This window comes from Lagenorhynchus albirostris, chromosome 4 (assembly GCF_949774975.1).
Source record: "Lagenorhynchus albirostris chromosome 4, mLagAlb1.1, whole genome shotgun sequence".
NCBI lineage: Eukaryota > Metazoa > Chordata > Mammalia > Artiodactyla > Delphinidae > Lagenorhynchus > Lagenorhynchus albirostris.
The window spans coordinates 118,626,502-118,641,866 of record NC_083098.1 but is presented as its reverse complement, the minus strand read 5'-3'; the positions used below and the strand labels follow the sequence as shown (position 1 = coordinate 118,641,866).

General features: G+C 37.9%; 1 protein-coding gene across 1 annotated transcript; it reads right to left on the bottom strand.

Moving 5' to 3' along the window:
* Positions 1 to 12,110: 12,110 nt before the first annotated feature.
* Positions 12,111 to 12,897, bottom strand: LOC132519464 (small ribosomal subunit protein uS5-like). Its single transcript, XM_060147404.1, has one exon. It carries the CDS (start codon positions 12,895 to 12,897, stop codon positions 12,337 to 12,339), a length of 561 nt encoding a protein of 186 aa, XP_060003387.1. The 3' UTR covers positions 12,111 to 12,336.
* Positions 12,898 to 15,365: the final 2,468 nt, after the last annotated feature.

The following is a 15,365-nucleotide window of genomic DNA, read 5'->3' as shown; positions in this document are numbered from 1 at the left end:
TGAAGAATAAAAACCATATGATCATGTCAATACGTGTAGAAAAAGATTATGACAAAATTCAACACCCACTAATGATAAAAACTCTCCAGAAAGTGGGCATAGAGGGAACCTACCTCAACATAATAAAGGCCATATACGACAAACCCACAGCAGACATCATTCTCAATGGTGAAAAACTGAAAGCATTTCCTCTACGATCAGGAACAAGACAAGGATGTCCACTCTCACCACTATTACTCAACATAGTTTTGGAAGTCCTAGCCATGGCAGAGAAGAAAAAGAAATAAAAGGAATACAAATTGGAAAAGAAGAAGTAAAACTGTCACTATTTGCAGATGACATGATACAATACATAGAAAATCCTTAAAATGCCACCAGAAAACTACTAGAGCTAATCAGTGAACCTGGTAAAGTTGCAGGATACAAAATTAATGCACAGAAATCTCTTGCATTCCTATACACTAATGATGAAAAATCTGAAAGAGAAATTATGGAAACACTCCCATTTACCAGTGCAACAAAAAGAATAAAATACCTAGGAATAAACCTACCTAAGGAGACAAAAGACCTGTATTCAGAAAACTAGAAGACACTGATGAAAGAAATTAAAGATGATGCCAACAGATGGAGAGATATACCATGTTCTTGGATTGGAAGAATCAATATTGTGAAAATGACTATACTACTCAAAGCAATCTACAGATTCAATGCAATCTCTATCAAATTACCAATGGCATTTTTCTTTTTCTTTTTTTTTTTTTTTTTTGCGGTACATGGGCCTCTCACTGTCGTGGCCTCTCCCGTTGCGGAGCACAGGCTCCAGACGCGCAGGCTCAGCGGCCATGTCTCACAGGCCTAGTCACTCTGCGGCATGTGGGATCTTCCCAGACCAGGGCACGAACCCGTGTCCCCTGCATCGGCAGGTGGACTGTCAACCACTGCACCACCAGGGAAGCCCATCCCAATGGCATTTTTTACGGAACTAGAACAAATCTTCTTAAAATTTGTATAGAGACACAAAGGACCCCGAATAGCCAAAGCAGTCTTGAGGAAAAAAAACAGAGCTGGAGGAATCGGACTCCCTGACTTCAGACTATACTACAAAGCTATGGTAATCAAGACAATATGGTACTGGCACAAAAAAGAAATATAGATCAATGGAACAAGATCTAAAGCCCAGAGATAAACCCATGAACCTATGGTCAACTAAATCTATGACAAAGGAGGCAAAGATATACAATGGAGAAAAAACAGTCTCTTCAATAAGTGGTGCTGGGGAAAATGGACAGCTACATGTAAAAGAATTAAATTAGAACACTCCCTAACACCATACACAAAAATAAACTCAAAATGGATTAGAGATCTAAATGTAAGACTGGACACTATAAAATTCTTAGAGGAAAACATAGGAAGAACACTCTTTGACATAAATCACAGCAAGATCTTTTTTGATCCACCTCCTAGAGTAATGGAAATAAAAACAAAAATAAACAAATGGGACCTAATGAAACTTCAAAACTTTTGCACAGCAAAGGAAACCATAAACAAGACGAAAAGGCAACCGTCAGAATGGGAGAAAACATTTGCAAACAAATCAACGGATAAAGGATTAATCTCCAAAATATATAAACAGTTCATGCAGCTCAAGATTAAAGAAACAAACAACCCAATCCAAACATGGGCAGAAGACCTAAATAGACATTTCTCCAAAGAAGACATACAGATGGCCAAGAAGCACATGAAAAGCTGCTCAGCATCACTAATTATTAGAGAAATGCAAATCAAAACTACAATGAGGTATCACCTCATACCAGTTAGAATGGGCATCATCAGAAAATCTACAAACAACAAATTCTGGAGAGGGTGAAGAGAAAAGGGAACCCTCTTGCACGGTTGGTGGGAATATAAATTGATACAGCCACTATGGAGAACAGTATGGAGGTTCCTTAAAAAACTAAAAATATAATTACCATATGATCCAGCAATCCCACTCCTGGGCATAAACCCAGGGAAAACAATAATTCAAAAAGACACATGCACCCCAATATTCATTGAAGCACTATTTACAATATCCAGGTCATGGAAGCAACCTAAATGCCCATCAACAGACAAATGGATAAAGAAGATGTGGTACATATATACAATGGAATATTACTCAGCCATAAAAAGGAACAAAATGGTGTCATTTGTTGAGACGTGGATGGATCTAGAGACTGTCATACAGAGTGAAGTCAGAAAGATTAAAACAAATATCGTATATTAATGCATGTAAGTGGAACCTAGAAAAATGGTACAGATGAACCGGTTTGCAGGGCAGAAGTTGAGACACAGATGTAGTGAACAAACATATGGACACCAAGGGGGGAAAACCACGGTGGGGTGGGGATGATGGTGTGCTGAATTGGGCGATTGGGATTGACATGTATACACTGATGTGTATAAAATTGATGACTAATAAGAACCTGCAGTATAAACAAACAAACAAAAAAACAACAAATACTAATCTTTCTTTGGGTTATTTGTATGGAAATATGTTAATATAAATGTTTCAGGCATTACATGAAATTTCTATAAATCTTATATGTTCTGGTATAATGTTATGAGTCATAATTCTAGTTATTAATTTAAAATGTATATCTCAGAAATAACTAAATTTCCTTGTCAATTGCATTATTATGAACTTTCATCAAATCTTTAACCATGGTCATTTTTAAGTCTTTTGTCATTTACAGACAGTTCTGGGTGTACTCTGATGTTTTTGCAAAAATGTTCCTATAAAAGGATTTCATTGACAAGGAATTCATGGAAAAGACTCTGACAAGTACAGGTTTCTGGTAACTGACTATACTGATGAACTGAATGAATAAGCATTTTCAGAACTCTAATGGAAAACTGATGAATTCATAAAAGTGCTAACAAAAGATCAAGATAAAAAAAATTAATTACATGGGAAAAAAAGGAGGTAATGAAAATACTGAAGGAATTAAGAAAAGCTATCAACATAAATGTAGATTACTGTAAAAAGGAACTAGAAACTGTAAGGAGGAACCAAGAAAAATTAGAAAATTTGTTTGCTGAGACGAAAGCTGAGCTAAAGGCAATGAATAACGCAGATCAACTAAGTGATCTGGAAGATAGAATAATGTAAATCACCCAATGAAAAAAATGAAAGCAATATAAGAGGCCTATGGGATAATATGAAGTGTGCCAATCTACATATAATAAGGATTTCAGAAGGATGAAAAAGAGAAAAGGGGATTGAAAATGTATTTGAAGAAATTATGACTGAAAACTTACCAAACCTAAAGAAGGAGACAGATATCCAGACAGGAAGCACAGAGTGTCCCAAACAAGATGAACCCAAACAGACCTGCACCAAGACCCTTTATAATAAAAATGGCAAGTTAAAGATAAAGAGGGTTCTAAAGGCAGCAGAGAAAAACAAAGAGTTAGTTACAATGGAACCCCCATAAGGGTATCACCTGATTTGTCTACAGAAAAACTGTGGGCCAGAAGGGAGTAGCAAGATATATTCAAAGTCTTGAAAGGGAAAAGTATGCAACCTAGAATACTCTACATAGCAAGATTATCATTTAGAATAGAAGGAGAGATAAAGAATTTCTCAGACCAGCAAAAACTAAAAAATACAGCAATACTAAACCTATCCTAAAAGAAATATTGAAAGGTCTTCTCTAAATAGAAAAGAAGCAAGAAGATATAGAAAACAGGAAATCACAGTTGGAAAGTAAATCACTTAAATAAGCCAGTATACAGATCAAAAAGAAAAAATCTATTTGTGAAAGTGATGATAACAAAAGGAACAGCAAAAGGATAAACATAAAGATGTAAAAGAGGACATCAAAATCATAAAATGTGGAGGAGGAGAGTAAGAAAATGTAGATTTCTTTTTTTTTTAGAAGGTGTTTGAGCCTATATGAGTATCAGTCTAAAGTAAGCAGATATAGGAAGGAGTTAATATACTTGAAAAACAGGGTAACCACAAATCAAAAACATACAATAGATTCACAGAAACCAAAAAGAAGAGAATATAAGCATAAAAGGAAATCATCAAACTGCACAAAAAAAAAAAAGAAAAAGAAAGGGACAAAAAAGAAACAGAATCAACTGGAAAACAAGGTTTAAAATGGCAATAATTACCTTAAATGTCAATGGACTAATGTTCCAATCAAAATACATAGAGGGGCAGACTGGATACAAAAAAACAAGAGCCTACAATATGCTGCCTACAAGAGACCCACTTTAGGGCAAAGGATACACATAGATTAAAAGTGAGGGGACGGAAAAAGATATTTCATGCAAAGGGAAATAACAAGAAAGCAGGGGTTGCAATATTCATATCAGACAAAATAGACATTAAAACAGAGGCTGTAAAGAAATATGAAGGACACTATAAAATGATAAAAGGATCAATACAAGAAGAGGATTTTACACTCATCAACATATATGCACCTAATATAGGAGCAACCAAATACATAAAACGAATACTAACAGACTTAAAAGGAGAAATTGTTGAGAATACAATAATAGTAGGAGACTTTAACAATGCACTCACATTAATGGACAGATCTTCTAGACCAAAAATCAGTAAGGCAACAGAGATCCTAAATGATACAATAGAAAAGTTAGACTTAATTGATATTTTTGGGACATTACATGTTAAAAAAACGGAATACACATTCTTTTCAAGCACACATGGAACATTCTCTAGGATTGACCACATACTAGGGCACAAAACAAACCTGAACAAATTTAAGAGCATAGAAATTATTTCAAGCATCTTCTCTGACCACAACAGCATGAAACTAGAAATCTACCACAGGAAAAGAAATGAGAAAAAAACAATTACATGGAGACTAAATAATATGCTACTAAAAAACCAATGGGTCAACAAGGAAATCAAAAAGGAAATTTAAAAAAATACCTTCAGGGCTTCCCTGGTGGCACAGTGGTTAAGTACCAGCCTGCCAATGCAGGAGATATGGATTCAAGCCCTGGTCTGGGAAGATCCCACATGCTGTGGAGCAACTAAGCCTGTGCACCACATCTACTGAGCCTGTGTTCTAGAGCCCGCGAGCCACAACTACCAAGCCCATGAGCCACAACTCCTAAAGCCCGAATGCCTAGAGCTGTGCTCTGCAACAAGAGAAGCCACCGCAATGAGAAGCCCACACACTGCAACAAAGAGTAGCCCTCACTCACCGTGACTAGAGAAAGCCTGCATGCAGCAACAGAGACCAAAAATAAATAAATAAATAAATAAATTTATTTTAAAAAAATACCTTGAGACAAATGACAATTGAAACACATCCATACAAAATCTATGGGATGCAGCAAAAGCAGTTCCTAGAGGGAAGTTCATAGTGCTACAAGCCTTCCTGAGAAAACAAGAAAAAATCATAAAAAACCTAACCTACCACCTATAATAATTAGAAAAAGAACAAACAAAATCTAAAGTCAGCAGAAGGAAGGAAATAATAAAGATCAGAGAGGAAATAAACAAAATAGAGATTTAAAAAAATAGGAGGAACTTCCCTGGTGGTTCAGTGGTTAAGAATCTGCATACCAATGCAGGGTACACAGGTTTGATCCCTGGTCCAGGAAGATCCCACATGCAGTGGAGCAACTAAGCCCGTGCGCCACAACTACTGAAGTCTGCGCGCCCTATAGCCCGTGTGTCACAACTACTGAGCCCGCACACCACAACTACTGAAGCCTGTGTGCCTAGAGCCCATGCTCTGCAACAAGAGAAGCCACCACAATGAGAAGCCTGCATACCACAACAAAGAGCCCCCGCTCTCTGGAACTAGAGAAAGCCTGCATGCAGCAACAAAGACCCAATGCAGTCAAAAAAATTAAATAAAATAAATAAAATTTTTAAAAATCTGTTAAAAAAATAATAGAAAAAAGTCAATAAAACCAAGAGCTGGTTCTTTCAAAGGGTAAACAAAATTAACAAACCTCAGGCTGGGCTTACCAAGAAGAAAAGAGACAGCACCCAAATAAACAAAATAAGAAATGAAAAAGGAGAAATATCAACCAATACCACAGAAATACAAAAAAGAATACTATGAACAATTATATGCCAATAAATTTGACAACCTAGAAGAAACGGACAACTTTCTAGAAACATACAGTGCACCAAAATGAATCAAGAAGAAAGGGATAACTTGAACAGACAGATCACCAAAAGTGAAATACAATCTGTAATTAAACAAAAACAAAAAAACAAACTCCCTATAAGCAAAAGTCTAGGACCAGCTGGCATCACAAGTGAATTCTACCAAACATACAAAGAAGAGTTTTACCAATCCTTCTCAAACTCTTCCAAAAGATCGAAGAGGAGGGAATACTCCCAAAGATATTCTATGAAGCCACCATCACCCTGATACCAAAACCAGACAAAAATACCAGACAAGACCAGACAAAAATAAAATTACAAGCCAATATCTTTGATGAATATAGATACAAAAATTCTCAACAAAATACTAGCAAACTGAATCCAACAACACATAAGAAAGATCATACACCACAACCATGTGGGATTCATCTCAAGTTCACAAGGATGGTTCAACATATGCAAATCAATCAATGTGATACACCACATCAACAAAAGAAACAACAAAACCACATGATCATCTCAATAGGTGCAGAGAAAGCATTTGAGAAAATTCAACATCCATTCATGATAAAAACTCTTTCCAAAGTGTGTATAGAGGAAACATACCTCAACAGAATAAAAGCCATTTATGACAAGCCCACAGCCAATATAACACACAATGATGAAAAGCTGAAAGTGCTAAAATCTGGAACAAGACAAGGATGCCCCCCCCACCACTTCTCTTCCACATACTATATTTAAAATAGATAACGAACAAGGACCTACTGTATATCACAGGGAACTCTGCTCAATATTCTGTAATAACCTAAATGGGAAAAGAATTTAAAAAAAATAGATACTTCTATATGTATAACTGAATCACTTTGTACTGAAACTAACACAACATTGTTAATCAACTATACTCCAATATAAAATAAAAACTAAAGGATAAAAAAGGACAGGAAAAAAAGGTCAGTCAGGTCTACTTGATCCAATGTGGTTTTCCTGTGTGAAACTCTAAAGCTGTGTTTTTGTTCCCCCTCACTGAAAAGACCATATGGCTTTCATTGTATAAAGATAGAATTTTATCCATCCATCTCTGTTTTAGCAGAAGTATAAATTCAACTACATTTGATAAAGATAAAAAGGAATCTTCAAATTGTCCATTACACAAAAATAAAATAAAGCACCCTTGTGCTGACTATTTAGCCCATGAACAGAAGTAAAATGTCACGTACATTATGGCAATTTCTACAGATTACAGCTACCACGATTTTATGTGTTACATTTTATATGGAAGTAGAATAAACAAAATTCCAACAATAACAAAAAGCACTTTGTTTCCCTCCATATTTCTTATTGAAATATTTGAAGTACAAAACTGGTTATGGCCTAAGAAGCCTTGTAATATTTGACAACACTAGTGACCACTGCTGAAAAGGTTTGAGATTTTTTTAAACAAACAATCAAGAATGGATTAATTTGATACTAATTTTATCACAATGAAGTTTTTAGTGAAGGATTCCTATTATCAGATTTTTTCTAATTTGTTACTGCTGATAACACAAAGGTTAAAATAACAGAAAATAAAAATGAGCAGAAGAACCAAATAGACATTTCTCCAAAGAAGACATACAGATGGTCAATAGGCACATGAAAAGATGCTCAACATTGCTAATTATTAGAGAAATGCAAGTCAAAACTACAATGAGGTACCACCTCACACTGGTCAGAATGGCCATCATTAAAAAGTCTACAAATAACAAATGATGGAGAGGGCATGGAGAAAAGGGAACCCTCCTACACTGTTGGTGGGAATGTAAATTGATACAGCCAGTATGGAGAACAGTATGGAGGTTTCTTAAAAAACTAAAAATAGAACTACCATACGACCCAGCAATCCCACTACTGGGCATATACCCTGAGAAAACTATAATTCAAAAAGAGTCATGTACCAAAATGTTCATTGCAGCTCTATTTACAATAGCCAGGACATGGAAGCAACCTAAGTGTCCGTCGACAGATGAATGGATAAAGAAGATGTGGCACATATATACAATGGAATATTACTCAGCCATAAAAAGAATCAAAATTGAGTTATTTGTAGTGAGGTGGATGGACTGAGAGTCTGTCATACAGGGTGAAGTAAGTCAGAAAGAGAAAACAAATACCATATGCTAACACATATATATGGAATCTAAGAGAAAAAAAAAAATAAAGGTCATGAAGAACCTAGGGGTGAGACAGGAATAAAGACACAGACCTACTAGAGAATGGACTTGAGGATATGGGGAGGGGGAAGGGTAAGCTGTGACAAAGTGAGAGAGTGGCATGGACATATATACACTACCAAACGTAAAACAGATAGCTAGTGGGAAGCAGCCACATAGCACAGGGAGATCAGCTCGGTGCTTTGTGACCACCTAGAGGGGTGGGATAGGGGAGGGTGGGAGGGAGGGAGATGCAAGAGGGAAGAGATATGGGAACATATGTATATGTATAACTGATTCACTTTGTTATAAAGCAGAAACTAACACACCACTGTAAAGCAATTATACTCCAATAAAGATGTTATAAATAAATAAATAAATAAATAGTCTACAAATAACTAATGATGGAGAGGGTGTGGAAAAAAGGGAACCCTCCTACACTGTTGGTGGGAATGTAAATTGATACAGCCACTATGGAGAACGGTATGGAAGTTCCCTAAAAAAGTAAAAATAGAGTTGCCCTATGATCCAACAATCACACTCCTGGGCATATAACCAGACAAAACTAATTCAAAAAGATACATGCACCCTACATTCATAGCAGCACTATCCACAGTAGCCAAGATATGGAAACAATCTAAATGTCTATCGACAGATGAAGGGATAAAGAAGATGTGGTATATATATACAATGGAAAATTACTCAGCCATAAAAAAGAATGAAATAATGCCATTTGCATCTACATGGATGGACCTAGAGATGATCATACCAAGTGAAATAAGTCAGAAAGAGAAAGACAAATACCATATGATACCATTTACATGTGGAATCTAAAATATGACACAAATGAACTTATCTATGAAACAGAATCAGACTCACAGACATAGAGAACAGAACTGTGATTGCCAAGGAGTGGGGGTTAGAGAGGAATGGACTGGGAATTTGGGGTTAGTAGATGCAAACTATTACATATTGAATGGATAAACAACAAGGTCCTACTGTATAGCACAGGGAACTATATTCAATATCCTGGGATAAACCATAATGGAAAAGAACATAAAAAAGAATGTGTATATGTGTATTACTGAGTCACTTTGTTCTACAGCAGAAATTAACATAACGTTGTAAATCAACTATACTTCAATAAAAAATAAATAAAAACAAATCGGAAGGGAAGAGGTAAAATTGTCACTATATGCAGATGACATGACACTACACAGAAAAGCCTAAAGACTACACACAAGAGCTACTAGAACTGATAAATGACTTCAGCAAGGTAGCAGGATACAGGATTAACATACAGAAATCTGTTGCACTTCTTTATGCTAACAATGAAACATCAGAAGGGGAAAGTAAAAACAATCCTTTTTTTTTTTCAGTGCAGAAGCAAAGGAAAGCTTTATTTTTCGATCAAAGAATGGAGAAGTGCAAGCTTGAGCTCTCGAGGACACGCTCTTCCTGACAGGCCATGGGTGAGGCTTCTTTATAGGATTCTGGTCTGCAGGGAGGGGGTGGAGTCCTTGCAGTCCTGCACATGCATAAAAACAATCCGTTTTAAAATCACATCCCCCCCAAAAAAAAAAAAACAGAATACATAGGAATAAATCTGACCAAGGAGGTGAAAGACTTATATGCTGAGAACTATTAAACATTGATAAAGGAAACTGGAGATGATTCAAAGAAATGGAAAGATACTCCATGCTCTTGGATTGGAAGAATTAATATTGTTAAAATGGCCATATTACCCAAAGCAACCTACAGATTTAATGTGAGCCCTATTAAATTACCCATGACATTTTTCACAGAAATAGAGCAAATAATCCTAAAATGTATATGAAACCACAAAAGACCCAGAATTGTCAAAGCAATCCTTAGGAAAAAGAACAAAGCTAGAGGCATAACCCTTCCAGACTTCAGACAATACCACAAAGCTACAGTAATAAAGACACATTTGTGTATTGGCACAAAAACAGACATATGGACCAATGGAACAGAGTAAGAGCCCAGAAATAAACCCACACACCTACAGTCAATTAATCTTGGACATAGGAGGCAAGAACATACAATGGAGAAAAGACAGTCTCTTCAGCAAGTGGTGTTGGGAAAGCTGGACAGTCGCATGTAAATCAATGGAGTTAGAACACACCCTCACACTCTACACAAAGATAAACACAAAATGTCTTAAAGACTTAAATATAGACATGACACCATAAAACTCCTCAAAGAGAACATAGGCAAAACATTCTCTGACATAAATCATTACCAATGTTTTCTTAGGTCAATCTCCAAAGGCAATAGAAATTAAAGCAAAAATAAACAAATTGGGCCTAATCAAACTTACAAGCTTTTGCACAGCAAAGGAAATCATAAACAAAATGAAAAGACAACCTACAGAATGGGAGAAAATATTTGCAAATGATGCAACTGACAAGAGCTTAATTTCCAAAATATACAAACAGCTCATACAACTCAATAACAAAAAATCAAACAGTCCAGTCAAAAAATGGGTAGAAGACCTGAATAGATATTTCTCCAAAGAAAACATCCAGATGGCCAATGGGCACATGAAAAGATGCTCAACATTGCTAATTATTAGAGAAATGCAAGTCAAAACTACAATGAGGTACCAACTCACATCGGTCAGAATAGCCATCATTAAGGGAGCTACAAGCAGGAATTAACACAACGTTGTAAAGCAATTATACTCCAATAAAGATGTTAAAAAAAAATCCACAAATAACAAATGCTGGAGAGGATGTGGAGAAAAGGGAATCCTCCTACACTGTTGGTGGGAACGTAGATTGGTGCAGCCACTATGGAAAACAGTACGGAGGCTCCTTTAAAAACTAAAAATGGAGTTGCCATATGATCCTGCAATCCCACTCCTGGGCATGTATCCAAAGAAAATGCTAATTTGAAAAGATGCATACAACCCAATGTTTACAGCAGCACTATTTACAATAGTCAAGACATGGAAACAGTTTAAATATCCATCAGCAGATGAATGGATGAAGAAGATGTGGTATATAGATACAGATATAGATAAAATGGAATATTACTCAGCCATAAAAAAGAATGAAATAATGCCATTTGCAGCAACATGGATGGACCTAGAGATTATCATACTATGTGAAGGAAGTCAGGCAGAAAAAGACAAATATCATGATATCACTTACATGTGGAATCTTAAAACTGATGTAAATGAACTTATTTCCAAAATGGAAACAGATTCACAGACATAGAAAACAAACTTATGGTTACCAAAGGGGAAAGTGGTTGAGGGGCGAGGAGGATAAATTAGGAGTTTGGGATTAGCAGATACAAACTACTATATCTAAAATAGATCAACAACAAGGCCCTACTGTATAGCACAGGGAACTATATTCAATAACTTGGAATAAACTATAATGGAAAAGAAAAAATAATCACTCTTCATCAATTCAGGCAATTTGGGCACTCCAAAATACAATTTATGTAGGAAACTATACAGGTAAGGTAGGATAAATCCTTAATTCTTTCCTTAAATGATGATTAGCAGAGTATCAGCCTGGTACAGCAGTGACTTCCAAAGGTGACAGAGGAGTTCTGAGGTTCTTTTTTCCTTTGGCTCTCTTCTTTTTTTCGTTCTTTATGAACTCATGGATTTTTTTTTTTAAACTAGCTTCATTCACTTTATTTTTCCTATAGAAAAATAGCTCCAGCTACAGCTGGAGCCTGAGTCCTCTGCAGGGAAACTCTGGTGCGGGTCTTTACAAGATGATCAGTGAATTCCTCATATGGAGACTTGGTGAACACCGTCTCTTTCCAGAGATCAGGAGTGAGATAACTGTAGGTCTTGGAAATGGCATCAAAAGTGGCCTTGGCCAAGTTGCCCAGCGTGGCAGTGCAGCCCCTGGCAGAGGTGTAGCAGTCGTCAATTCCAGCCACCATCAGTAGCTTCTTGGGCACAGGGGCTGAGACGATGCCAGTGCCCCTGGGGGCAGGGATGAGGCGCACCAGCACAGAGCCTCAGCGGCCAGTCACCTTGCAGGGGACGGTACGGGGCTTGCCAATCTTGTTCCCCCAGTAGCCTCGTCGCACGGGGACGATGGAGAGCTTGGCCAGAATGATGGCCCCACTGATAGCAATGGCTACCTCCTTAGAGCACGTCACACCCAAACCAACACGTCCGTTGTAATCCCCGATGGCGACAAATGCCTTGAACCTGGTCCGCTGGCCAGCACGGGTCTGCTTTTGCACAGGCATGATCTTCAAAACCTCCCCCGTGAGGGATGACCCCAAGAAAAAGTCAGTGATCTCAGATTCCTTGATGGGCAAAGAAAAGAGATAGATCTCCTCCAGGGACTTGATTTTCACGTCCCTGACCAGGCGGCCCACCTTGGTGACGGGGAGCCACTCCTTGTCCCCAGCCTTGCCTCCGCGAGCTCCGCGGCCTCGGCCCCCGCCCCGACCGCGACCCCGGCCCCGACCGCGACCCCGGCCCCCGCTGCAGAAGCCTGCGCGGAAGCCATCGCGGCCTCCCATTCCAGGGCCCCCGGGGCCTCCCGTAGCACCGGCGGCATCTGCCATTTGGTGCTTTTATGGAAAAAAAGCAATGAACTCATGGATTTTTTATATTTTCCACATGTTTCAACAATTGTAGCCATTATTCTTTTTTGGCTGCCCAACGCATCGCGTCTTTAGGCAGTGGGCACCCTTTAGAACGGCTGCTGTGTCCCTTTGGCGTGTCCTCAGACGTCTATGGGAGCTTCCTCTCCTTTGGGCAGAACAGGAAGTCCCAAGCTCACCTGAGCTTTTCCTGACCCAGACCCAGAATCAAGCATTTCTCCAAGGAGTCATAGTTTCTTTTAGTGGGGGAAATTTCCCATTTCTTCTACTCTAAAATACTTACATTTCAAAATGAAGCTGAATTTAACTACATGATCAAGTTGAAAATCAACTTATTTCAAAGACTAAAAACCCACTTACGTGCCGCTCACGAAAGACACTTTAATGAATATCACCAAGCACACACAAGTAAGATTATCAAAGCACTTTGGGCATTTCCTCACTGGTTCTGCAATATTCCCGTTAAGTTGGTACAAGATAGTTTATCCCCATCTAACAAGGTGAGCTGAATAGAAAAGCAGAAACTTAATTGTACAGAATATTAGAGGCATGTAAACCTTAAGGCATCAGTTATGTTCTCACTATTAACAAAAACCTAGTCAAGACTTTAAAGAAATTGTACAAAGCAGTCCAAAAGCTATTATGCAAATGATACTAACCAGCAGTTATTTAATTAAATGTTCGTTAAGTAACTTAAAAGAAGTGTTTTGACCATAATTTAAAATTTTTATTTCACATAAAAATAGATAAGGATTAGCCAGGGATGTAATGTACTGGCTAGAGCAAACACTTATTTGGTCAGTAAATATTTATGTGCCTAGAAACATGAGATACTAACATTTAGTCTTTGGGGCTGTGACGTTTTAAATTAATTTTTAGAGATAGGATACTTTTCCTGTGACTTTAAATCAATCACAATTGAACTATTCCACAACTGTCAAAGGTAGGATTACAGTATCATGATCTCTTCAAAAGACTTAGACATATGAAGAGGAGATTGGCCTAATTTCCCGAGATATCAAATCCCTTGAGGTCCTTGGCATTTGAGAGTCCCTTGTTTTACACTGTGGTTTGGGTCAGGTTTCAAGTTATAAATCTGGGTTATTCTTATTTTGGTTGCCAACTTGTCATTATCACCATCCTAACCAGCCCCAGCCACCTCATTGTCAGGCATCTATTGTACCAAAGAGTAAACGTGAGCCAAACGTATTCCTCCCCGAGGGCTCTCTCTGGATGAATGGCCCAGGAGACTTCTAATAGGACAGTTTCACTATTGGATTCTGCCTCTTTGTCAGCAAATGCCTTGTCACCAGAGCTGTTACTCTTCACTGTTGCTTTTCAGCTTCTTCAGGTCACAGGGCACCACTGTGGAAAGAGCTCTGTTCTAGAAAGCGAGCATCCTAGGTTCCCTTGAAGCCCCTCTGTGAACCACTGTGTGTGATCCTGTGCAAGTCTCTGACCCTCAGTGATCCTCAGGTTCCTCATCTCCAGATGATCTCTGAGGGTCATGTTGACTCCAACTTTTTCCCAATTAGAGTTACACACGTGTCTCCAAATTCCACGTTGGCAAAGAGAAATACGCTCAAGGTTAGATCCAGCCTACTTCATTTGCATCACTGCACTTTGGTTCTCTTTAGCTGGTACAAACTCAATCAATACAATGAAGTGGAGAATTTAGGAAACCAGGTGAAAAAAACCCAAACAAACAGTAACTGAGGACTTAGACACCATCATCAACAACTTGACTGTTTCCAAATAGATGGGTTGACAAATAGGATTGACTGAATTCACCAGAAGATAATCCAATTCCTCATTTAACTTCTTTGCTGGGACACTGTCTCGCTTCAAAGTAACCTGAATGATGTAAGCCTATAATGCTTCCTCCTGGTTATGGTTATGCCCTTGGAGGCCGTGTAGCAAAACAGTAAAGAGCATGTGCTCTGGAGTTAAAGTAGCTAGATATAAATCTTACTCTATCACTAATTAGCTGTGTAACTATAGGCAAGTTACTTAACCTCTCTTTGCCTCAATTTCCTTATCTATCAAACATGGTTAGTAAAAGTACCTCCCTCATAAGTAAATACATTTAAGTTCTTAGATACTGCTTGGTACAGCCTGAGCCCTCAGTAAATATTAGCTAGTATACATCCAACCAAGCTACCATTCCTGACCAAAACAAAGAATTTTGATTTCTTTCAGCATATCACCATCACCCTTCATCACCCACCACCAAAAGCTCATGGGCCACTACATTTTTTATGGATCACACACCACCTGTGGGGACACAAGTTTTCAAGGCAGTCCAATAGAGAAACCATAACTTCCAAATATTTCTGGAACACTTTCTTCAAGTGAGTACCTATCCAGTTGCAAATCAATCAAACCCCTGCTGGACCAGGATTGCTCTCCTGAGAGCTGTACAAAAATTC